Raw genomic sequence first — 27852 nt, forward strand, 5'->3', positions numbered from 1 at the left:
AAGCCCACAAGGGCAGCGCCAAACACAATGCCAGGTAGGGTCAGCCTGGCATGGAGGAAAAGAAAACTACTGGTGGCAAGTATCTGCCATCTAAAACAAACAAAAAAAAATTCCCCCCCCAAAACAAAAAAGCTATTCCTTCAAATGAAGTTGAACATTTCACTATCAGATCTTCCTTCCCTTGACTTAAAGTTTTACTATTCATTAAGCTAGGTGGCACAGTGGATAAAGCAGTTTTAATATTCTTTTAATTTAATTTTTAATTAATTTAAATTAAATAAATACAATTTTAAAATTAAATTAACTTAATTTTAATTTAATATTAAGCAAGGTAGCACAACTGGGCCTAATGTCAGGAAAACTGATTTTTCTGAGTTCAAATCTGACCTCAGACACTTTATAGGGTACTGTTAAATCACTTAACTTTTGTACCTCAGTTTTCTCATCTGTACAATTAGTTGGAGAAAGACCTCTCCAATACCTTTGCCAAGAAAATCCCAAATGGAATCATGAAGAGATGGATGGGACTGAACAATGGCTTATTAAACTGCAAACACCACTGAGGTGTTAGCCGTTTCTTATACCACAGCTATGAACAAAGGATCTGATAGTAGGTTTTAAAAGACACCAAAAGGAAGAGGAACATGAAGGGCCCTGTGTACCTGAGGAGGGCAGAATGCCAACAGGCCAGATCCAACTTTTTTTGCACAGGCCAGTCTTGGTAATGGGTCTTCACAGTGGAAATATTGCAAATTGAGGGTTGACATATTTGGGTAGTGGTACCCTTCTTTGGAAGGATTGGGATTTCTTCTCCTCCCCAGATACTGTGGAATAGGAAGGATCAGTGAAATGGTATGGGTCGGGGGTAAAGCAGAGAATGGAAAAATAAAGGTTTGGTTGGTATTTTTAAATCACCTTCTCTAAGTCATAAGGACTGGATTCTGGAGACCCACAATCTTCTAGATGGGCAGGCTCAAAGGCTCCTACTTCTTTAAATTGTTTTCTAAGCCAGTCTGAAAGGAATAGGAACATGTACATTTAACAATCCACCCCAGGGTAGGTTCAGAGGATGTCTCATCATAAAAACAGACCAAATTTGAGGGCATTTTCTATTCTCTAATACCCACTTTCTCTCCCTCACAAAGACGACTCCTTCATAAGAGGGATAGGGAGATTGAGAGTGATCTATTCTGATCCATCATTAGAAAAGTGTCTTCAGATCCAAAAAGGGCCAAATGCCCCCTATTTCTGTCAGAAAATAAATATGGCTTCAGTAAACATGACCAATGACATCTGGGAAGAAGAAAAATATTGGAACCGCAAAAATAAAAACCCCCACAAAGAAAAGATAATTAAATTAATAAGGAATGCTTTTCAGACATAACATCATAGAAGCCAAATAAATGTTTGCAGATATATTTTCTGAATAATAAAGTTATAGATGTTGCTTAGAAGCCAAGTTTAAGTGGATTAACTACAGAAGTGCGTCATTTAGGAACATACCATGGAGAGACCTCATGGGATACTTTAAGAACTATACAGTTCCTTACTTTCTTGAGGATGTGTGTGTTTAGGGCAAGATGAAGAAAAGAGTGGCAGATGTATAACTTTACAAATCTGTGTTACAGAATTAAAGGCAGATCTATACTTTTGTTCATTTCATGTGAAAAAGCTTATGTTGATGAAAAAATATATACACATTTATGTAATATACATTTATGTATGTGTGTATATATATACACATATCTATATAATCTGTATGTATATAAGCATGCATATGTTTATGTATGTATGTGTGTGGCAGTTAGGAGGCAAAGTAGCAATGTTGGGCATGGAGTCAGAAAAAACCAAGTTCAAATCCAAGCTCAGATACTTATTGCATGAATCATCCTGGAAAACTCATTTTGTTTGCCTTAGTTTCCTCATCTGCAAAATGAATATAATAACAGCACCTACTTCCCAGAGGTATTGTGAGGATTGAATGAGATAATAATTATAAAGCATTCTGCACAGTGCCTTGAAAATGATATATGTTAGCTATTATTACTATTATATATACACATACATATATTATATACTATGTTAACTATCATATATACATGTATAACATATACATATAAATTACTATTATATATTGCATATGCATAGGTATTAGAATCATATATTACATACACATAAATTACTATTATAAATTATTATATATTCTATATGCATGAGTTACTATTTTATATACATTTTATAGATGTACATATATAATGGCAATCATAGCTAACAACTAAATAACAATTAGTAAATACATGTGTTACTATTTTATATACTTTTTATAGATATACATATATAATAGTCATAGCTAAAATACTAAATAACAATTAGCAAACATATGTATGTTAAATATTTACTCAAATAATAATATAATTGACTGTAATATTAAATGCCAAGCACAACAGTAGCTCTGAAAAGGGAGCTTCATGTGCACTAGAATAAGCCACAGCAGGCTTTGGCAAGCAAGATAGGATTTGTATCTTGTGAAAAAGGAACTAGGATATGCAAAGATGAAGATGTGAGCACTGTAAACAGGAAGTACAACATAACCAAAGGTAGTCAGCGATTCCAGCATATCTGAGAAACCAAGAGTATTCTATGTTGGCTAGGGTATAGACATGTTTAGGGGAAAGTGGGAGATAAAGCTGGAAGGATAAAGTTGGAAGGAAAAGGGCTTCAGAAGGTGGTGAATGAAGAGAAAGCTAAACTGACATTGTTTTCTTTTCTTTTCTTTTTTTTTTTTTTAAAACACTATTTAACTGCAGCTTACTTCCCCATCTGTAGAGCATTTTTCTGCCTCATTATCTCCATGGGACTCTTGGAAGACAGATCAGATGATATGCTCTCTTGAAGGAAATAGTTCTTCATGTCACTACTGCAAGAGCAGGAATTGCCAATGAGAGCAACTTCAGAGGGTACCAGCCTTCACATATTACAAAAATGGCAACCCTAGGCAACCAAAAATAAATTCCTTAAACATCATAAGATGAGTGAGGAGAAAACTGATAATTCTTTGGATTGTGTAATTATGCAAGGGGAACACACACGCGCACACACACACACACACACACACACACACAAAATCTACTATTTCTCAATAGCTTGAAAGGACCCATTCTTTGCTTCTCTGTTATTTTTCATAAGTAATGCCATCAAAAGATGTCCATGACATTCTTTAATAATATAAGATACATATGTCTTTTAATTTTTGATGTTCAGCTTGATTTTCATATTTCAACTGAAGAGTTTTCCATAATGTAGGTCTCTTTTGTTGCTTTCCACTGCCATATGTCTAATTAAAATTGTTCTGCTCTTTGTATTGTGATATTTGTTAGAGGAAAAAGAAGCAGATTTCATCGATAAATTATTTCAAGAGAATAATAACTGAAAGGCACTGGAGAGAAAATTTACTGAAAATCCATTGACAAATTTAAAAAAGGACATTTGGGCAGGCTTTGAAAAAGAAAAAAAAAAAGGAAAGGCAGTGGGGGTGGTTTCCCTTTCCATGCGGTTGCTGAGCTTCTGGTTTAAGCCATCAGGGTATAAAGGAAGGATGGGTTTTTTTCAATGCCTTCATGGGACAAGTACTGGGATTCTTCCAATTCACTTTCCCTGCAGTGAGTTTAATGGAGATATGCCTAAGGGTAGCAGCCTGTAGAAGCCACATTTCCCTACCTTTGTCACAAATTTGCTTAAATGACACAACAAGACAGTAGAAATTCTGTAGAAGTCTGTAGGCTCTCTTCTACTTAGAAAAGAACATGAATATAATAAATTTATGGAAAGATCTGAACACCCTAAAACTCAACAGATGAGTAATTAAATTCTCAAGCACAGGACACTTGAAGGAAAAATGACATGGGTTTGTAAACAAGGGGAAGAATAGCAGGTGAGAATATGTAATACCAAAAGGAAACCAAAGCCTACCCTTAGAGCATTTAATCCTCTTGTCATTGTGTGCAACAATCTCTGTTCAACTTTTTGCTCTACTCCCACTGCACGGAAAATTCCACTTCAGCTCTATTCAGTGTCCAAAAGCCTAATTTGTTGGAGAACTCTTCCAACTACATAAATTATCATACAAAACCAAAACACAACCGACCCAACACTGTGGATATGCCTCCTGTTTAATAAGTTCACAAAGATGTCTCCTACCACAACAGGGATTAAATGCAAGAAACATTTATTTAACACACCGCTATCAGCTGAGGATGCAAAAATGAAAAATGATACAGACCCTAGGGATCTACATTCTACTGAAGATTTGTAGTTAAAATTTCAATGAATAATAAGTATACACTTTGCAATCCACTGTTCACCTACACAGAGGAAGTTTTCTAGAATTTGATAAACATTTAAGCACTTCTCACAGTTAGGATGACAGAGTAGGTGCTTGGAGAGATCCAAAGCTACAATTATTTGCCCTCATGGAACTTACTGTCTATTAGGTGATATATCTCATAAACAAACTAACAATAAAGATAGTATAAAATAATACTGAATAAAAGCAAGAGATAGCTACAAAATACATGCTATGAGTTCAGTAAAGAGGAAAGGAAGGAAAGATCATTATGGACTAGGAGAATCAGTAAAAGCTTCATGGAGAGTATGGGATTTGTGTTGAATATTCAGTTTTGGCTAGGAGATAAGTTTGTCTAGAAATATTACTATTTCCAACAGTTATATACTATTTATACTCTTTTACATTCCCAGCAGTACATCTATCTTGAATCTAAGGCGACTATCACAGTACAAGTTACCTGGCTAATACAGAGAAACTGACTAAAAAGTCACAAAAATGGGGGAAAGATCTGCACATTTCATCTTTCGTGTTCTTATAAGTGACGAATTCTTCTGTTCATCAGAACTGAATTTGTTCTTCACCCAAGGAAGCATTCTAGTCCATCCTACAACAGAATGCTTCTGCTACAAGATAGAGAATTGATTTTCTGTCTTTGCTTCCCATCTTTCCCTAACCTCTGGCCAGAAATAGCAACTCAAATCTGCCCAAGAAGTTTGAGGGAAAGAAAGTAAAAGAAAGAATTAAATCATAAAATTTGAAGCTAAAATTCACCAAGAAACTGCCTGGTGTCTATGTGCACGTATGTACATGTGTGTGGTATGTGCATGTAGGTCATGAACAGCAAATTGCATTATACTATAAATCCTAGGTTAAAAAATATCAAACATCATCAATTATTGTATACTCAGATGAAGCAAATCATTGAGCCTCTCAGTATGATTGCCAGATGCTCTACACATGATGCAGCTCAAAGGAACCATATCCCATATACTAGCACACATCTGTAGGCAGTTAGCTTAGCTGTTTGGAGCATGGTGGCTGAGGCCCTAGATTCAATCACCATGAAGGCTGGTTAATTTTGCTGTGCTCAATGGTGATGGAATATCCCTATAACCTGGCCAAAAGTATATAGTATTGTTCCAAAAAGGGAACTAGTCTTGAAAGAGTTCATGCTTTAACCCAATATATCCCTACTATTGTTAAAAAAAAAAAAAAAAAAAAAAAGTCAAAGGCTATATCCTATTTATTTCTGGATAGGTAAAAAGTATTATTTTTTAGTAATGTATTAGTATATTATTAACAGACTCTCTACTAGGGGTCAACTGCTCTCTTAGATTAAGTGAATAAGGAGTGCAAGTACCTCATATAATTACCCAGATTGCTATCTCTTTCAGGAGGTTAAAAGTCATTGATGACTTGAAAAAGGCAATTTGGCTCACCAGGATGAGCTAATTATTGCATGTGGTCAGAGGATTCTCTGCCAGAGCTTCATCCTTGTGGGCCGGTCTAGTTGTTTTCCTTAAAAGGTACTTAAACTGTCCAAGAGACTTAACTAGCTCAGGGAACTACAGGCTCACTTGGGCTGTGGACATCCCCTCCTGGTCAGCTGAACACAAAAAGCCACAAGGGGTTCTTGCTCCTTCCTGACCTGTGGACTGCCATGGGCAAGCCAGAAGCCACGCTAAGCTGAATCAACAAGGCATCCTTACTGAAATATCCTTCCTCTGCCAAGTCAAACTCTTTTTGTTAACTGTGAAACTCTCCATGAGGGTTTGGTCCTAGTATCAAACAAACTAAGGCAGGGCTGTCTGACAATGCTACAGAAAGGTGACTTTTGTGCTCCCTCTTCTCGCAATAAAGAATGCCCTTCTACCTCATTTTTTATTATTAAAAAGCTTTTTTTGAGAATCCAGAAATCAAAACTGGCTTCCTCTGAACCTTCCAGGACTACTGGACATGAATTATCTTCCTTCTGGATTTCCTTTATATGAAGAATCTCAATTTCTTAATTTTTTCACTTTATTTTTATCTTTTTCTTTTGGTAAGAAAAGATATTTATTTCTTAAGTGTACATTTAATGTCCCCAAGTAAATCAAAAGTTCCCAGAGGACAGGAGCTAATGTGACTAATATTTCTTTCACATTTCTGCTACAATGCTCATATTAGATTATATGATAGTCACACTCCATGGACACTCAATAAATCAATGCTTGTTAACTAGAGAATTAACTGTAGGCCTTGGTCTGGACTCTAGGGAACTTTTCTCAAAAGGAAAGTGACTGGTAATAGCAAAAAAAAGTCTGAATTTGGAGTCACAGGCAGAGGTTCAAATTCCAAGGCTAATACTAACTACAGGACCTCAGCCATGTCACTTAATCATCTGAGAGTGAATAACCTTATATACAAAATGAATGGGCTTGGGGTGAGAGTGTATCAAATGGTTTGAAGGTCCCTTCCACCTCTAAATATTATTAAGGGTAGTTATGAAGGGAAGTTTTTTGTTTGTTTGTTTGGTTTTTTTACTAAATTGATAGACTTTTTATTTAAATAATAGATTTTCATTTTTAAAACAATTCAATGAGTTTGTTGAAATATAGCACATGACATGGAAACATGGTACCCTAAAGTAAGATAACTAAGTGGCACAGTGAATAGAATGCAGAGTCTGGAGTTCAGGAAGTCCCGAGTTCAAATTAGACCTCATATTCATTCTAGCTAAGTCGATTATTTAACTTCTGTTTACTGATCTATAAAATGAAGATAATAATAGCACCTATCTCCCAGAGGTGTTGTGTAATAATCATAAAATACTTAGGATGGTGCTCGGCATATGTTAAGTTTTTGGTAAATATTAACTATAATTATTATCATTAATAAAGGAGTTTTGGCGAGAGAGTTTGAGTATTCTGAACAGGAATGACTACATACAACAGGTACTTTCAATTAATTATTATCATTAATAAAGGAGTTTTGGCGAGAGAGTTTGAGTATTCTGAATAGGAATGACTACATACAACAGGTACTTTCAATTAAGTACTAATTTCTGGCATATGGGATGCATTGTACAATGTTTGCATTTCTGGAAGATTAGTAAAAGGCTCCAGTGAATTAGATGTTCTCAACATAAACTAATAGAATGTTCTAATTCTTATCTTTGTTCCATGCCATTGTGACTGTACACATTTTTTTTTTCCAGGCTTCCTTTTGTGATTTTACTTAGCTGGTGTTTTTTTTTAAGTTAATAATGAAAGTACATGTTTTAATAAGGGGAACCTCCAAGTAAGATTTGCCATTCACATTCCTAAAATGAATCACCCAATACTAAGCAAGTGGGCTTCAGACATTACTTGCCCTTTGGGAAGCAAAAACCAATAAGTCGGGTGAATGAGTCACCCAAGATGCAAGTACAGGTGATGCTGAAGATGTCAGGGGATGCATCAAGCAAACAATGACAGTTGCCACTTGCCGACAATCTCAGGTTTTAATGATTTCTCATAGTCAGACACCTAAGAGATAGCTATATGAAACCAGAAGGCAGAGACCAGGAAACTACAAAAATAATCAAGAGAAGGCATGCTCTCAGGTTTGCTCCTCAAATCCTTCTGTTCCAGGCCCCATCCAGCTTTGGTCAGCTGTGTAAACACGAGAGTAGGGAGTGCTTTGTGGAGGGCTACTCAGGATGTTAGCAACTCCAAGATCTACTGGGAGCTTCCTCAAAGCTGCACAAGACGTTTTCACTCGCTTTAGGGGCTCTTTTGCGGAGGCCTGGAATCCTAAGCTATGTACCACACTGATAGGCACTGTATTTTCTAACCCCCTCAGGGAATAGAAAGAAAACCATATATGGAATGAACATATCCAAAGAAACCCATCTCTTTCTATTTATCTCTATCCACAAAGCCTTATTTTACTTCTTACCCCTCTTTCTACTTCTAAAATTTCCTAAGACATATCCAGACCCTCAATTACTTTAACAGTGAATAATAACTCCTTACTTGCCAACAAGACATGTACTGTTACACTGATTTTGAAGGAGAAAAGGACAAAATCTGAATTTCAACCACTTACACAAGGTCAAATAGACTATTTGTCTTAAAATATTGGTTCCAAATTTTATTCCAAAAGGCATCAGTGAAAGTTCTTCCCCTGTTGAATCCAAGGAATAAAAGGCCCACTTCTTTGCTTGGTTTTAAAGTCTTTCACAAGTAGGTCCTAACCTGTCTTTCTAGTCTCACAATGTATTCCTTCCCTTACCCTTCTATTACCTGGCCAGTGTGGTCTTCCCAATGTTCCTCCCATACGGCGCTCCTGCTCAAGCATCATCCTCAATAGAAAGTCCTTCCCAACCCTCAACCTCCCAGCCATTAATGTTCCCCTTCTTTAAAATGCCTTTTATTTATCCTCAGCTTATTTCTGTTTGTACGTAGTGTCTTCCACAGGGAGAAGGTCCTTGAAGGGCAGGGTCTGTTCTATGGGACTTTCTATCTGTAGCACCTCGAATCAAGAAGACCTCCAGCCACAGTCACAGACCACTGACTGATCTGCACCTACTACAGTTATCCCTTCCACACTTCCACATTACAAGGGTTAAGGAGTTGCTGCCCCTCATGATCTAGAAAATCCATGTAAAATATAATAAGCGGCCTTTATGTATCATCTGCTGGCTTTTGTGTTTGTTTTGCAAAGTTAAATTAGATAAGTCAACTTATTTATTATTTTAACTTACTTTATTTTGGGGGAGGGAGGGCAATGAGGTTAAGTGACTTGGCCAGGGTCACACAACTAGTAAGTGTCTGTGTCCTGAAGCCATATCTGAACTCAGGTTCTTCTGACTTTAGAGTTGATGCTCTATCCACTGTGCCTAGAAATCTAGCTGTCCTGTTTATTTTAACTTTAAAAAATAAATTGTACATATTTGTGATATTAAATGAAAATATTTTGATATTGTACAATGCTAAACATATATTTTATGCATTTCTGAGTTTCTAAGTTTTTTTTTCTATGTTGTCTTTTGGCCTTTGTACGTCATCTGCAGCTTCTACTAGACTTCCCCAAAATTCCCATCTGATTTCTTAGGCTAACCCACAATATATCACAAACATGATGGAGAAAGTCATGATGTGGAAAGGATAACTGTAATGTTTTTAAAATTAAGATCAAAGTAAATCCTACTGCTCCCCCCCCCCAAATATTACAATGATGTATGAACTTTACCTCCTAATGAAGGGGACAAAGGGTGCCATGCTGAGTGCTGAGGAAGCGCCATCCATAGGCGAAGGGTACAGTTTTCCCAAGATCAGCAGCAAGAGAAACAGATTTGGGTGAAGATTCAATTCACTGTTGTCACTGCAGTTAAAAAAATAAGAAAATTATGGAGTTCTAAATACAATCTAAATCAATTTGCCATGAGATATTTCAACTTTGTGAAGTAGACTGTTGTATTCAAACATGTTTTAGAGTTTAAACTGTTTAATTAATGGTGTGTATAAGTATGTATTTTTAAGATAGGAATTTTCAGCATATTTTGTTTAGATCTCCCTTATAAACTGATTTTACTGTTTTGTGGACATGCCTTATCTTCAGTTACAGTCCTAAGTGATAAACTCTTAAAGAGTAGAGACTATGTCTTATTCACCTTTGTATTTCTCTCAGTACCTGGCAGAGTGCCTTAACAAATATTCAGTGAATGAGTGTATGAATAGATGAAATATAGCTATTCTGGGATATAGTTCATAAAGCACTGAAGTAAGATTCAGAGAGACCTCAGTTTGAATCCTGTTTCAAAGCCTCACTAGCTATGCAATACTAAGCAAATCAATTAATCTTTCTCAGTCTAAGTTTTCTCATCTGTAAAATGGTCTATATTTCATGGCACTGTTGTGAAAATCAATCAGTCAATAAACATTTATCAAGTGCCTGCTATGTGCCAGGCACTGTGCTAAGTACTGAATGCAATAAAAGGTAAAAGTCAGATTTCATTCTTGAGCAGCTTTGTCTAAGGTGGGGAAGACAAACATGCAAAAACATGTCCAAACAAGCCAAATACAGAATAAATTGAAAATAATCAACAGAGGGAAGGTACTACATTGAAGAAGGATTGAGAAAGGCTTCCTATACAAAGTAAGATTTTAGCTGAGACTTAATGGAAGTCAAGAAAGTCAAGAGGAGAAGGGAGATAAGAAGAGAGGGCATTTCAGATATACAGGACTGCCAGAGAAAATGCCCAGAATTGGGAGGTAGAGTTTCTAATGTGTGGAAAAGCATCTGTCAAATAATTTGAAATTTTTAAAGCAATACATAAATGTCATTTATTATTATTACTATCATCATTACTTTATGTGTGGCTTATGGAACTAAATTTATGCTTATAATCCAACTCTCAAAGCTAATCATTGATTTCACTGGATATTCTATATTCAACCCAATTGCACAGGTACAATGTCAGCAGAACCTAATTTTTGGATTCCTAAAATTCAAATATACTTGTAAGAATACAAGTAAATTTTTGTTCACTAAGAGCTATAAGTTGTTCATAAAAAACCATGAGAATAATTTCTAAAAAAAAAAAACCTGAATGCTCATCATAAGTATTTCCTGTAATAGATACCTTAGCTCAAGTTCAGTTTTGTTTTTGGTTTTTGGGGGGCATTTTTGCCATGATATTTATAGATCTTGGAAATACATGGCAAATTTAACAAATATATAGACTAAAGTGATATTGCTAACATAACATGTGTGAATGGGCCAGAGCCAATGAAGGCCTAGCACCCAACCTATTGTAGTCTGCTCTCATTGTTTATGGGTCTGCCTTTCTTCCCTCTTTGCCATATCTCCCATTTGGTCAGAAAGGCAGGACATAAGTGATCAGATTAGCCCACATGTTGTGTCCAGACAATGGTCAGTGTCTGTGGCCCACCCCTTGAACTTATGGATTTTATGTAGATGCACTAAGCAAACTTCATATATAAAAACCCAGATTTATTATTCAGGTACGTTAGGGTCAGTTGTTTACACTAAAAACACCTTTGGTTTATAGAAGTATATATAACTAATTGGTTCTTTAAAAAAAAAAATTCTTCTATTACAATTGGTATATCCAGCTTACAAATAACTGACTTACATGAAAATTTTTGTTAACAAATCTGCTTTCATAAAACAAGGCAGCAAGAGGTAGTGCATAATATATAGGAGCATCGACAGGAGATAGGGTAAAAAGGGACATTAGACATATTTCATTTAACTTTCTGATTTTATAAATCAGGAACAGAGGTCCATTTCATCAAGTGACTTGACTGATGTCAAAAAGGAAGTAACCAACAGAGATTTAATTTGAACCCAGATCCTCTAATTCAAAATTCAGTACTATATGGTTGGTAGAATTTATTTTTTTATTTATTTATTTTTTTGTTTTTTCTAATGCAGCATGGCTACCTAAAGTGAGATTCTGGATCTCATTTTTAATAGTAAATATTAAATTAATTATTAAATATTTTAAGAGAAAGATCATTTAAAAAAATAAACAGATTCCTCCATTTCATTTCCCTCTCCACTCCTTCCAAAACATACATGCATGCTCTAAAGCACTTTCCCTCTCTCTCCCCTCTTTCCCTCCCTCCCTCCCTCCTTCCTTCTCTCTCTTTCTCTCACCTATCCACAGTATTGGCCACAACTTCCAGTTGCTTGAGAAGAAAGGGATGAAGTGTTGGAAAACGAGAGAAAAATTCTCTCCCTGTCATTCTGTAAAGAAAGAAAAATCAATAGGTAATTATAATCACACAATCTTCTCTAACCAATCTGATAATTAAGTTTTTAAAAATACAACAGCAAAGAAAACCAAGGCCATTCCTCTGGTCATTTAATTAAACACAAGATGAATACCCAGAGCTAATCAACGGATTAATAGAAGAGAGTGAGTAATGATTCTAAGAACTCTCAATAAGCAGAATTATATTTCAATTCAAATGCTATAATTAAATGATTAGATATAATGCATAATGTTCTCCTGGTTCTGTTCATTTCACTTTGTATCAATTCATATAAAACTTCCTAGATTTTTCTGAAACCAGTCCTGCTTATCATTTCTTAAAGTACAAAAGTAATTCTTTTTTTTCTTTTAAAATCTTAAGACTTATTTTAGGCATAATTTTAATTTGGAAATTAGATTTTTAAAAATTGTTTGCTTTTAATTGTATCTGCTAATCAATGAGTTTCTAGCTTTTTCTTTTCATGTGGAAAAACCTTAGCTTTAACTAGCCACTGATGGGAATTTAGAAAGAAATTAAAAGAATGAATATTGATTGTCATAATCCAATCTATGCTTCAATGAAATACATACATTTTTAAAGTCGCCTATGAAAATTCTCACAAGTAAATAATTAGTACAGTGTATCTATCTTACAGCCTGGGTCTATATATATAACATTATTATGGATAGTTCTATTATAGTGATACAAAGCTTGCTGTAATAAGTTAAAATAATAACAAAGTATGGCAAACTAGTGAGATGTAGTACTCTTCATGCAAACATAATATTCTATCGCACTCATATCCCACAGTTTGTTTGGCTATTTTCCAATTGATGTACATTCCCTCAATTTCCAGTTCTTTACCACCATAAAAAAGAGTTACTATAAATATTTTTGTATAAACAGATCCTTTTCATTTATGTTGTTAAAATAAAAAAACTTCTTTGGTATAAAGGCTGAATAATGGCATTTCTGGGTCAAAGGGTTGTATATTTTTAAGTTGTAAATTTTAAAATTTATTATAAAATAAAAATAAAATTAGGTGATATCTCAGAATTATTTTAATATGCATTTATCCAGTTGAGAGAGATTTAGAGATTTTTTTTATTGTGATTATTACTTCTGATTGAAGGTAAGCTTTTAAATAATTTTTCAAGTCCATAATAGAACAGAATAAGTTATACAGAATACCATGTACCATGTACAGTATACAAAGCAAATTGATCAAAAATGAAAAACACCCAAAATAACAAACTTTCAAAACTGCTTAATTAATCCTCAGACAAGTTTAATGACTTCTTTACCGTAATGTATTTTCTTCTTGAAACCGGAAAAACCATGAGATCACTTTAAAAAACAACAACAACAAATAGTTGCTAACCCTAGCTATAAAGGGGAAAAAAATGTTTGTCATGGGCAAGATAATAAAAGGACTAAAGTACTGAAGACTGAAAAACAACAATTTTTATTATTGAATTCCCGTTTCCATTCAAAATTCTACCAAAACTGTCATCAGAAGAGAGACAACTGTACCTTAAAGATCTGGAAATCTTCACCAGACTATAAAATTTGCAACATCTCCACAAAATTGGGGGGGGGGGAGGATTTTTAATACCTTGCAGGCTGGGAAGTCTTATTTCCATTGTAGGTATAGTGAATTCTAATAAATATATAATAAAAAGCCAAGTTGTTCTCCAATTACAGAAATTCCCAAATAGAGATGAAATATTACAACACAATCTTGCACCATTCCATATTCCAAGACTAAAAAAAGTATTAAAGAGATAGAAGTAAACACTCCAATGAGCTAGGAAATTACTTTATGTAAAACCTATTCATTAAAATGCTATGGATTATCATCAAGTCTTTATAGAAAGATGTCTTGTTCATCAAATAGAGCAGTCAAGTGGATAGAGTATCAAGCCTGGAGTCAGGAAGACATATTCCTGAATTCAAATTCAGCCTCAGATACTTAATAACTGTTGCCTCAGTTTCCTCATTTGTAAAATGAGCGGAGAAAGAAATGGCTAACCACTTCATTAGCTTTGCCAAGAAAACTCCAAAAAGGGTCATAGGCAGCTGAACAACATCAACAACAAGCTCTTTATCAAAGATATCCTTGGCTAGTTCAATGGACTGGTGAGGAAGAGAGCCATCTGCACCCAGAGAGAATCCTGTTGAGACTGAGTGTGGATCACAATATAGTATTTTCATTTTTTTTTTTTTGGTTGTTTGCCTGCATTTTATTTTCTTACTCATTTTTTTTCCTTTTTGATATGATTTTTTTATACAGCATGATAATTGTGGAAATATGTATTGAAGAATTGCACATGTTTAACATATATTGGATTACTTGCCATCTGGGGGGATGGGAGGAAGGGAAAGAGAAAAAATTTGGAACACAAGGTTTTGCAAGGGTGAATGTTGAAAACCATCTATGCAAATATTTTGAAAATAAAAACTTTTATAAAAAAGGTATGCTTAATAGTCAAAAAGATAAAAGTGTGATTTCATTCTGAGAGACTAAAGCATGTATCAAAATCTTGTTCCAAACTAAGTAAAACAACTGATTATAGCAAAAGAAAATATTAATACTTTTTTTAATTTAAAAAAGGTGGTAAGGTTTGTTGTAACAGTCAATAAATTTAGTTATTTTACTTTGTCCCAAATAATTTGCACACCACTTACTGCAATAACCTCAGCTTTGGAAGTTCTGCTCTAGGAGCTGAACTGTCCTGACTGGTAAGTGATTGAGAAACCAGAAACTTAGATACCCCATTGTATTTAGCAAGCCAGGCTGTAAAGTCTTGCCATCACTCTCCTTCTTCTAAACATTCTCTACTTCTTGGCCTGGGAACCATGGTAATCCAATCAATACAAGCATCAACTTTGGAAACTGGTATTAACTTGATTCCCCTGTGGCTCTGCTCAACCACTCCTCTGACTTTACAAATCCAAAACACACTCTCCTATATGTACTGAGTCCCCCAATAGAATACAAGCTTCTTGGGAGCAAAATTTACCTCTTCCTTTTTGTATATCTGTATCCCTAGGGCTAAGTACAATGCTTGGCACAGATAAAGCCCTTTTCATTCATAATATGTTATGAAAACTAGAAATGGAAAGAAGTAAAATATGATTTGTAGAATTGTGTTTTACAGAATAAAAACAAGAAAATGATATTCTCTACTCCTTTACGCAATCCACAAATACCTATCTCAAAGAACTCAGAGACAAAAGTCAAAAGAAGGAAATGCAGAGTTAAGAAAACAAAAATCTGGCAAAGGAAAAAAAATAAAATAAACAAGCAACCATCATGTGGGTTAGTAGAGACAAAGTCGCCACTGCCCACGCAAAAAATACACGTCTTAGCCGCAGACCAAACACTGCCAACTTGGTCACTTGATGAAAATAAATGTTGAAAGCCAAAAGCCCAGGAGATTTTCAGTAGGTGTTTCAAATGGCAACCCAATAAACAATCCAAATCTGGCCACTCCTAATGTTCTGGTCTTTGAAAGGGCCCCCCAGTCAAATCAGCAAGACTCGCTTCAGGGGCCAACCAGAGCTCCTCTCACGAGCGGATGCCAGCGCTAATGAAACAGGGCTTCAGGACAAAACTGGCAGACCTTCAGAAGCAAAACAATATCCCCCAAACAGAAAGATGCTGAAAAGCACTGAGACAGAGCAAACAAACCAGTTTCCAAACGGATGACTTAAAATGCAAACTAATAAAATCAACTAATGAGAATAAGTTTGGGTTTGGAATCCCCTCAAGAAGACAGTTGGACTGTTTTTAAATTCCTCCCACAAGTTCTGGGCCAACGCTACAGAATGCACACTAAGTCTCATCGGACTAGGCCATGGCAGAAGAGGCCTGAGTTGTCTTGGGGACTGTTACCCTACCGTGACCAAGCATCCATGCTCCTGCCTATCTGGAATGAAGTGGATGACATATGAACCACTCGAGTGCTTAGGCTCGAGCTAGCAACAAAGTGACAAAGGAAAACAAGAACTTGGACCATCTTGTCTTCCCAAGCTCCTTTCTTCTGGGAACACCAGGGGGCTTCCTGGACTTTGCCTACTCCTTAAGGGGCTACTTCCCAGATACAGAATTTCCCAAATGATTCATCTGATATTACTGTACTGTGCCCAATGAAGGAAACAGAAAGCTTTATTCTGGAAGTCCCCTATCTGTTCTACTTGTAAATGAGAAGAGTGATCATGGAAACAAATTTCTTCTCTTATATTTGACAAAGTTTGTCAATAAGTTATCAAACATCTATTGAATATTGAATTATGTTGGATATCAAACTAGCTATTCTTGCAGTTTTCCACTATTTTGTTATCATCTCTGGAGAAAAGCTTTAGTCACCCACAAACAACAATAAGATATGTGTTTGCCAAAGATGTTTGCCCTATGATAAAGGAGATCTAATACAGGACACAAAAGGAAGAATTCCTAATAGATTGTGATGCTCATAAGATATCTTTTTTTATCATTGACACTGTGCTGAATGCATCAAATTCTGGGACAGTGGAGACTACTAAATGAGATCCAAAATTCTTTAAAGGGAATTCAAGGAAACTATCTACATGGGAAAAGCCAAGAAGGCAAAGGATGCTTCTTTTGTCCAAAATACATAGTGGGATAAACCTCTAGAGCTGGCCAGTGAGCACATCCATCTCAGAGAGACACTGCAAATGGATAAGGCATTAGATCCTGAGCAGACTAGGAGAAGAATAAATAGGATTCCCTTTGGAAAATTGTAGTGCTTTTTAAAAAAAATTCTTTGTTGTTCTTGTTATATATTTTATTATATATAAACATTTGCAAATACAAAGAAGAACAGAAAGAGGGTTATATGAAAACATGAATCTTTATTATATATAACTTTTCAAAAATACTGACGTGTATACATATGAACATCTATGCACATGCATTTATGTATGCATACACTTGTGTCCATACATACATATACACATAAAATATTTAAATAATAAAATATTAAAACAAAATAAAATAGTTTCAAAGCTAAATTACTTATTTCTGTCTCTTTCCAAAACATGTTTTGTTCTTTTCTGTTCATTTTTACAAGTGTTGATGCCATGAAATCCACTCATAGAGTTAGGTCTAAACACATATCACATAGACATATTAAGAACCACTCACTTTATTAGGAGTGACTTCTTCACTCCAACCTGCCCTCACATTGACAAGTCCATGTTCTCAGAGACAGACTACCATTATACAATCCCACTCAAATTTCCTACTTAGAAATAATCCTTTTGAGGGAAAACATATTCCCTTTACTTATCTCTCTAGCTACTGAATCCCCAATGATATATCCAATCAGCCACTCCACAATAATCAGAATTTTAGGTCTTAATAATTCAATAATAATATTACAAATACTTAAATATAATCAGAAAATGCATAAACAAAATACATCACAATCAACACATAAGCCTCACATCATACTACCAATGCATTCCATAACTGTAGGAAAGAATGGGCACACAATTACATGAAAATGGGGGTGCATTATGTGAGAGACAAAAACCCCTGTATGCCAGATACCTCATAAATCTAGACTTCAGCTTTTGAGGTCTAATCAGGAACATTTAGAGCACTTTTTTGCTGGCCCTTAAAAGTAAATTCTCTTTCCATTTAAGTCAGCATTTGGAAAATGATACCTCTTAATTTAAATAGAAATTTCCTTATTATTTACAATTCATCAAGTTAGCCATTCCTGGGCTATACAAATCAACTCTATCAGTTTTTCATTTACCAAGAAACTGAATTATTCAATCAGAAAAGGGCTTAATACAAACAATTTGGTTCACTTTCTGGGCAAGGCAAACCAGCCAGCTCTTCCTCTATAGCAAGGCATTTACCTGTCTTTCTCGTTTTACCTCTCCTTCTCAAACCACAGTGGGGAAGTAGGGAGTAGAAAAAAAGGTAAAATAAATTTCTGAGAGCCTTAACCTCTCAAGTTCTAAATGGTACCAAAGGACAAAAGCTGGAACTGTAGCCTTGATCTGAACAATAAGGAACTAGCAACTACAGCCTTTTTAACACCTAATTGCTCTTGCTTTTAGTCTCTTCAGTCAGTCAGCCAGTCAATAAGCATTTATTAAGTACTTATTAGGTGCCAGGTGCTGTACCAAGCACCAGAGGTACAAAGAAAGGCAAAAGGCAGTCCGTCATTAAGGAGCTTACAGTCTTATGGGAGAAGCCACAGCATGCAAACAAATATGTACAAATGAGCTAAATACAGAATAAACAGGAAGTGATCAGCAGAAGAAAGGCACTAGAATTAAGAAGGATTGGGAAAGGCTTTCTTTAAAAAGTGAGGTTTTTAGTTGGAGCTTGAAAGAAACAGGAGAGGGAGATGAGGAGGGGAGACCATTCCATTAATGAGAGGCAGGTTATGAAGGGCTTTGAGCTACAAATAAAAATAACTTGGATAGTTGTTAGCAACAGATTGAATATGGAGAGTGAGAGAGAATGAAGAATTGAGGATGATGGACTGAGAGAATGGTGGTGCTTTCGACAGTATTTGGGAAATTTGGAACTCAGGAAAGTTTAAAAGCAATTCAGCTTAGGATATGTTCATGGACATTTTAAATTCTTAAGAGTTAAATTCAAAATCTTAAAAGATGCAAAACTTCAAAGATGTAACTGGAAGTTCAATTCTCCATGTGTGAAACACAGTTGGTAAGGAGAATCTGGAGTTCTTCTTAGAACTGAGGTTAGGACTAGATAAATAGATCTGAGAATCCTCACCATAAAGATGATAACTAAACATATGTAAGTTAATGAGATCACCAAGTGAAGTCATATAAAGGAAGAAGAGAAGAGGGCCCAAGGAAGTTCCCTCAAAAGGGTTATTTCTAATGATGTTCAGGCAGATTTCAAAAAAGCCTGGAAAGATTTACATGAACTGATGCTGAGTGAAGTGAGCAGAACCAGAAAAACAGTATAAACAGAAGAGTATATGGTGATCACGTATGATAGACTTAACTCTTCTCAGCAAAACAGTGATCCAAGACAGTTCCAATAGGCTTCGGATGGAAAATGCCATCCACATCCAGAGAGAGAGAACTATGGAGACTGAATGAGAATCAAAGCATACTATTTTCACTTTTTTATTTGTTTGTTTGCTTTTTCTTTTTCGTGGTTTTTTCCCCTTTTGGTCTGAATTTTCTTGTACAACATGATAAATATGGAAATTTATTTTAAAGTATTGTATGTATATAACCTATCTCAAATTGATTGCTATCTTGGGAAAGGGGTCGTAAGTAAGGGAGGAATAAAAAATTAGACACAAAATCTTACAAAAATGAATGTTGAAAATTATTCATATAATAGGAAAAAATAAAATACTACTAAGAAAACAAAATAAACAAACAAAAAATGGCTATTTCTAAATTCCTATTCAACACTCAACATTAGTGGGAGTGACTAGATGAGGATCCAACAAAGGATACTGTGAAGCAGTCAACTAGGGAGGCATAAATCCAGGAAAGAATAATGTCCGAAAAACTAAGAGAGAAGAAAGTATTAAAGAGAAGATAATTAACAGTGTCAAAATTGAAGAGGAGTCAAGATAGATGGGGATTGAGAAAAAGCCATTGGATGTGGCAGTTGTGAGATCACTGGTAATTTTGTTGAAGCAGCTCCAGTTGAAACAAACTACTTCTGCCCTGCTATTTCTTTCATCTTCTTGTCAGGCTTTTCAGTCTTCAGTCTAAATCTCATCTATCTCACATAACAGCTTAAATATGAGCCTCCTGGACTCTTAGTAACTCACTTTTAAACTTTCCAAATTTCCCCTAAAAAATTGATAATCCTTTTCTGAACACACTTCAGTTTTTAAATAGTTATATGATTTTTCAATCTGGTTCATTCTTACTTTTTGTGTTCACAAAAAGTTACTTATAAATGAGTCCTCCAGATCAAAAGTCCTCAATAAATTCCAAGATCCCAATTCATGTCCTTGAGGTTATGATTCTTTAGATTCTTATTTTTCCAGGGTTTTTTTTTTTTGTTGTTGTTGTAAATAAGATAACTTGTACTGTCCTTTAAATCATTTATATATAAATAAGGAATCATCTTAATCTTTTACAAGGGGTGATTTGAGTCTTTTTTTTTTTTTTTTAAGACAAGGGGTAGCTACGTGGCACAATGAAGAGACTGGTGGGGTTAGGAAAACCTGATTTCAAATGTAGGACTCTGCGCAATGACCCTTATTTGCCTCAGTTTTTTCATCTATAAAATGAACTGGAGAAGGTAATGGGAAACCACTCTACTATTTTTCCCAAGAAATCCCAAATGATGTTACAAAGAGTTGGACACAATTGAAACAACTGAACAAAATTTATGACAGAATTCATATGCTGTTCAAAACTATTCAAATTCCATTTGAAAGCCATTTCTTCATGCATATATTTGATCTTTTAACCTATAAGTGCCCCAGGCAAATTTGTAAGTCTATAAATTATCATGAAGATACCCTGATGGAAGGAGTTTCCTTACATGATAAGTCTTAATACCAATGAAATTATAGGTCCAATCTCTAGCCCCTTAATTTTTATATTTTTCATTTTAACATCACGTTCATTTCTAAGTCCATTCTTCTACCACCTGACTTTACTCAATGAACATTATAACAAAGAATTTTTCTTAAAACAAAACAAAACAACAATAACAAAAAGAAATCCGTAAAATTAACCAGGTTCAATAGTATATGAAATGTTACACACTCATAATCCAACAAGGAAGGAAAAGAAGTATATATTTTCTCATCTCTTCTCCAAGGTCAACCTTCTTCATTATAATTAAAGAATATTCTATTTTGGTGTTTGTGAGCATAGTTTCTGTGGTTCTTTCATTGTAGTTTTTGTCCACATGTTGTTTTCTTTACTTGACTATGCATCAGTTCACTTAAGTTTTCCTATGTTTCCTTTTAGTCTCAGAGTATAATCATGGTCAGCCTTTATCTAATATGATTTTGCTGATTTCATTATGATCAGTATATTTCTATTTCCTGTCTTTCTATTATCTCTTATCTCTATATGACTAGAGGCTTCATGAGTGGCAAAATTACATTACATTGTATAAAAATATACCATATCTTGCTCACATGTTCACACATTTGTCAAGGGTAAAGCTTATCCTAACTCTAAGGTTGGATCACTAGCAACTACAGCAAAAGTTTTTAATTTTTTTGTGTGTCCTGGAAGCTGTGGCAATAATCTGGCAAAAACCTATGGATCCTTTCTCAGAATAATGTTTTTAAATGCATAAATTAAAAAAATGGAGTTTAAAAAAGGAAGCCAAAACTAAAAAAGGGTTATCAAAATATTTTTAAAATGAATTTGTGGACCTATGTTAATAACCCTTGTGAAACATCATGATGTCTTTCTGCATCCCAAGACAACTCTCTAAGGCTGCACATTTCAGAAGATCTGTTAAACTATGTTGTCAAGGAAGTTTCCTGGTTAAGAGTATACTACACCAGCTCTACATTCATATACAGTTCAGCTAGACAGAATTTCTAGACACAAAAGTTCTTTTCAATACTTTTTATTATAGTTAGAGCAGCTAAGAATATCTTTGAACACACAGCTCCCCCCCCTTTTTATAATATTTTGGGGATAGAGCTAGTCAAAAAGTTTTTTAAAAGAATGGTATAATAATAATTTTTTAAAACCATGAAATGTGTAGGGGACAAAGAAGGAGGAGTGCCTGGCAGTCTAAACAGGACTGAAACTTTCTTTTGTTTGTATTGGAGACAAAAGAGTACCTTAAATAAATAACAGATTGTGATTATTAATAAGGATTAAATGAAGACAATGTGGCGTATAAATGTAATACAACAATTTCTGTTACTTAAAAATAATGAAATTAAGGAATTCAAAGACACATGGAAAGATTTGTAATGAAGTGATAAAGAAAAAAATAAAAGTCAGATGAGCAATATGTAGCTATAATCCAATACCCTGGATTGTAGGGGATAACCCTGGTATAGACAGAGTATACTCCTACCACATGCCACCAAAGCTCCAAAAATCTCTGTTGATAAGGTAAATGTTTTCAATTTATCCAGAATTGGTTATAATAACAACACTGAATCAAAAATGAATCATTTACTAAAAAATAAGGCAAAAACACACTATATACTTGAAGGCAAACGCAGGAATAATAAAAATAGGTCCTTCTGTAGAATAGGTATCACACTTTTCTACCAATGCATTAAGTATCCATGTAGAGAAATGCCTTTCCTCTGTTGATTATTTCAAATTTATTTTGTATCTAACTTGTTTCTATGTAGTTGTCTCTACCATTTGGAGTACCTTGAGAGCAGGAATTATCTTATCTTTGTATATCTCCTTCTTAGCATAATGCCTGACATCTAGTAGGCACTTAATAAATGTTTATTGACTAATTGGCTGACTGACACATAGAAACCTAGCAATGAGGCACAAGAGTAGGGAAATTCATTAGTCTAGAACAGCAGGCTTTATTTCCTTGGTATCTTTAGGAAATGTGTTTAGCAAAAACTATGTCTTTGCTAACTGTTCCCAGGTGGCTCTCCCAGATCTCTTTAAGAGAAAGGCCATTTCTCTGTTATCCTCAAGCTGCTGAAACAGGATGTTCTTTTTTCTCACAGCCACCCTTGGCAGGTCACAAAGAAAATGTTGAGCTATTTCAATGACAAGCTATTGCTTTAAGTAATAGAAACACAAAGTTCGTCACATCTACTCTGGGCCTGTGAAGAATTTCTCCCTTTAAAGCTGTGCCAAGCAATGGCTTGCCCTTTCTTTAGACAGCTCTTAGCAATAGCCAGTCCTATCTTTTTTACCAAATTTACAGTAAAACCATGGCTCATCTACAAAATGTACAACTCACCCAAAAAAGTAGATGTGGAGCCTGTCTTTTCCCCTCTGTGTCTTTCAATCCATTAATGGCAGTAAAGAGTAACATATGCAAGCCACTGAAAGGTTTTCCCTCTCTGAGGCTATAGGTGGCAATCAAGGGCAATAATCCCAATTTGCTCAGCACAGGGAAGGAACCTACTTTCTTCTATCCAGCTTCTTGCAACTATGACTGTCCTCCAAACAAATAGTGGTTTCCACTAGCAGGGAAGCCAGTTTATCAGTTATGCTTAGCTCCTGTCACTTTCAGTAAGCATCTTCACTAGCTCCCCAAGTGAATTCTGTCCCTCACTCCTCCTGTCTTCTCATCTCATTCCTTGAGAATCTGAAGTCTCAGATCAAGTATAAATTAAGTCCTCATCACCCAATTCAAAGTGGTGAATTGCAAAAATCTAAATCCACTGTTTTATCAGGTAGACTACAAACCAAACAGAAACAACCACAAACAACTTTTTCCTTTCATCCTCCAGAGTTCTAGGATTTATACCCTCTCAGACTTCTCTCAAAAGTCACGTGCAAATGGGCTGTAAGACAACAACTGTGCTGTAGTTAGTTATCCAGTGTGCGCTTTAAAACAAATCCTCAGTCCATTTATTCCTAAGTATTCATTTTCTGCCCTTTTCAGTTACTAAAATGCCTGCATTAAAAAGAAGCAGTGCCTTATATACATAATGCAAACAAAACTAAACTAAAAAGCACATAGATATGATTAATTATAATGACCAATCTTAGCCCTAAAAAAGAGTTGATAAAAAGGTCACTACCCTCCTCCTTTCAGCAGAGAGGACTATAAGAATGGAATGTTGTATACAATGTCAGTCTTTTTAACAGCTGCTTTCTTTTGTTACAAAAGAAATTTCTTTGGGGGTGGAGAATATATCTAGAAATAACAGCATAACAAAATACAGAAATAATTTTTTTAAAATTAAAACTATAAAAATATTTAAAGCCTAGATGATCCCTCGTATATAATAGTATTCACTTAATAAATGTTTCATTAAACTTATTAAAGTGGCAAGCGTACCCCAAAAAAGTGTGCTAAGAGCAGGGAAAACTATATAGACAAGATAGTAAGCCTATTCTCACTGAGGTGAATTTTTTTTTAAACAGATTTTTTTTAAAATTAAAGCTTTTATTTTCAAAACATATGCATGGATAATTTTCAACATTCATCCTTGCGAAACCTTATGTTCTGATTTTTTTTCCCTCTCTTCTCTCCACTAGACAGCAAGTAATCCAATATATGTTGAACATGTGCAATTCTTCTATACTTATTTCCAGAATTATCATGCTAAACAGGAAAATCAGATCAAAAAAGAAAAAAAAAAAGAGAAAGAAAATAAAATGCAAGCAAACAACAATAGAATGAAAATAGCATGTTGTGATACACACTTAATCCCCACAATCCTCTCTCCGGGTGCAGATGGCTCTCTTCATTACAAGACCACTGGAACTGGCCTGAATCATCACTGAGGTCATTTTTAATAAAGAAAAGTTTCTTATAAAAGTGGTTTAGCTAGGACTTGAAAGGAGGTGGGAGGCAGAAATTAAGAGGAGAACATTTCTGGCATAAGAGAAAGCAAGAAAAAGATAGAATCTAAGTATCTATGATAGATCCATAGGTACAACTATGGTACAAAGCATTACAACACTTCAAATATATTAGAATTTTGATACTTTTGTTTGTTTGGGGGTTTTTGTGATGTTTTTAAGTTTTACTTAACTGAAGAGGAAAGCCATGATTCACAGTGGGAATAAGGGAAGATTCTACAGAAAAGGTGATATTTAATTTGAGCTTTAAAGAATAAAAAGGAAAGAAAAAGGAAGAGGAAGAGTGGGTATTCTATGAATAAATAAAAGAATAAGCAAAAACATAAGAGGTATGAGATAACAGGAAAAATTTCAAGGACAAAAGTAGCTCCAGTTTTACTGGAAAGAATTCACTGGAGGGAATAATATTAGCAAAGGTTAGAAAGATAGGATGGTACCACAATATTTGGGGAAGAGGGAATGACTAGTCTTCAGTGACAAAAGGAATTTGAAATCTGAACTCAAGAAGCTATAGAAAGCTGCTGAATATTTTTAAGAAGGATGATATAACCGTTCTATGAAGGAGGGTAAAAATTTTTGGAAGCCTATGTAAGACAGACTACAGAAAAAAGAGGAGGTATTAGAGCTATTAAAAATCCATTATCATAATTGGTAAAGAGGATCTATTGTAGATAGAAGAAATTAACTCAGGTCAATAAGCATTTCTTATGTGCTTATTCTATGCCAGACTGTACTTAAAAACTAATGTTACAAATAAAGGCAAAAACAGTTCCTGTCTTTAAGGACGTCAGATTCTAAGGGGAGAAATTAGATGCTAATAAGTATGCACATTTTATCTCTAGTTCTATAATGATATTATTATCAAGGTTATTACATTATATATTATATATTATTTTACATATCAAGGTTATTAAAGATATAGATATATTGGTATAAATATCTATAAAGGTACAGATAGACACATACATATATATGTATACATATCCTTTATACAGTGAGGGCATAGCTATGCATATATGTATATAGATAGACATAGTGATAAATTAGGGATAATCTTCATTAGGGAAGGCACTACAATTGAGGTCATTTTTAATAGGGAAAGGTTTCTTATAAAAGGGGGTATTTTAACTCAGACTTGAACCAAGATGGGAGGCAGAAGAACATTTCTGGCATTAAAAGAAAGTCAGGGAGAAAAGGCAGAATCCAAGTGTTGTATATAACATAACAAAGATGCTGAGGTCACTGGTCTATATGGCATATGAGATGAGTTAAGTATGAGAATGCTGGAAAGCTAAGAAGGGGCCAGATCATAAAGGCCTTTAAATGCCAAACAGAGACTTTATGTAGTTCCTGGCACAGAGTAAGTGCTTAAAAAATGCTTGTCAGCCTTGGAGGTAACAAGGAGTTTGGGGGAGGTGGGGTGATAATGACTTGTTTTGGGGTTATTCAGTCATTTTCAGTCGTGTCTGATTCTTCATGACTCCATTTTGAGGTTTTCTTGGTAGAGGTACTGGAATGGCTTTGCCATTTCTTTCTCCAGTTCATTTTACAGATGAAGAAACAGAGTTAAATGACTTGCAGAGGGTCACACAGCTACTAAGATTCTGAGGCTGGATTTGAACTCAGAAAGATGAGGCTTCCTGACTATCCACTGTGCCATCTGGCTGTCCCAATGACACATGCAGAACTGTACTTTACCCTTTGGCACACAGGAAAATGAAATCAACTGGGGAGAGACATGAGACTGGCAGAGCAACCAGCAACCTGGACACTGGTGGAGTGTGTATCAGAGGAGAGAAAAGAGAAAGTAGATGAAAGCTGAAGGGAAGGTAGAACGGACAGGTCCGACAACAGATTGGAAATGGGAGGAGAGAGAGAGCGCAGGATTGAGGATGACAACAAACGTGCGAGTCTGAGTGACCGGCAGTACCCTCAACATAATAGGAAGATCTGGAAGGAGGGAGAATTTAAAGGGAAAGGTGAGTTCACAGTTTTGGACATGTTGAGCTTCACGTGTTTACAGGACATCCAGTCTGAGATGTACAACTGGAAACTGGTGATGTAAGAGTGGAGGTCAGGAGAGAGAAAAGGGCTGAATAGAAACATCTGAGAATTATCTGCACATCGATGGTTAGGGGCAGATAAAAACATCTGAGAACAATCTGCACAAAGATCATAATCTAATCTGTTGAGACTAATCATAGTACCAAGTAGTTCTTCTGCCTTTCTGACTACACCATCTCCTTTTCCTTAGCTGAATCTTCATCTGGGTCATATCTACTAACACTTATGTCAACTTATGGCCTGTATAACAGAAATAATTGGCAAAATAGAAAAATTTTAATTCATGGTGGCAAGTCTCAACAAAGAAATAAAAGTGAAAATAACTGAATAAGAATGTAAAAACACAGAAGTAAAGGACAATCTAGATGAAATGAAAAAAAATTAATAACACTAAAAGAAAAGATCTCCATATATGAGAAATACATATCGATCTTGAGATAACTTAAGGATGGTAAGTCTCCCAAAATAAGATAAGCAAAAAACCCAAAACTCTGACCATCACAAGGCAAGAAATAACATAAGAAAACTGTCCATAAGTCCTTAACACAGAAAACAAAGTGCCAATCAAAAGAATCCATAGATCGCCTCCAAATAAACATCCAATTATTAGCTCATTGATAGCTCAGCTCTGTGAAATTGAGCAATTTTAGTTGACTGAAATTCAGAAGGGTTTAGAAAGTAACAGAAGAAGTAAAGGCTTTTTCAAAGCCATCAGCCACAGAGGGAGGAGAAATAATGGATGGTAGCTAGCAGGATAGATCAAACAAAGGTGAATTTTTTGAGGATGAAGAAATCCACACTTGTAGGCAGCAGGGAAGAAGCCAGCAGAGAAGTGACTGAAGACTAGTGGGGATGTTGGAGAGGGTAATAGGCCAGAGAACATGATCTTCATGGAATCTGGGGTGCACACAGAGGGGTTTACCTTATTAAGGAGAATAGCTACCTCTTCATATGAATGATATGAATTGAGAAAGAGGGGCAACAACCACCTTGATGAACAGCCTCAATTTTGTCAGTGAAGTGTGAGGCAAAGTTAATATTCCCAGAAGAAAGGGGGGGGAGAGGGGATGGGGATCAGAAGGCAAGGGAAGTTTGAGATGGGATGAAAGGATTTCTTTAAAAAGTGAGTAGAATAGTGAAACAATTAGGGAAATGTGAAAAAAAAAAAAAAAGAATGCCTTGCTGGAGTGAGGACTGTTGATATAA

At 35.2% G+C, this 27852-nt stretch overlaps 1 protein-coding gene across 2 annotated transcripts in view; it reads right to left on the bottom strand.

The window, feature by feature from the left end:
* The window catches only part of THADA (THADA armadillo repeat containing), a 419051-nt gene that overhangs the window by 223084 nt on the left and 168115 nt on the right, over window positions 1–27852 (bottom strand). For both annotated transcript variants that reach the window (XM_031950412.1, XM_031950413.1), the window contains exons 27-28: window positions 11993–12082; window positions 9560–9691 (exon numbers count right to left, since the gene is read on the bottom strand). In XM_031950412.1, the coding sequence (XP_031806272.1) occupies window positions 9560–9691; window positions 11993–12082 (222 nt within the window). The remainder of the gene's footprint in view (window positions 1–9559; window positions 9692–11992; window positions 12083–27852) is intronic.

Source organism: Sarcophilus harrisii, chromosome 2 (genome assembly GCF_902635505.1).
Source record: "Sarcophilus harrisii chromosome 2, mSarHar1.11, whole genome shotgun sequence".
NCBI classification, from domain to species: Eukaryota; Metazoa; Chordata; class Mammalia; order Dasyuromorphia; family Dasyuridae; genus Sarcophilus; species Sarcophilus harrisii.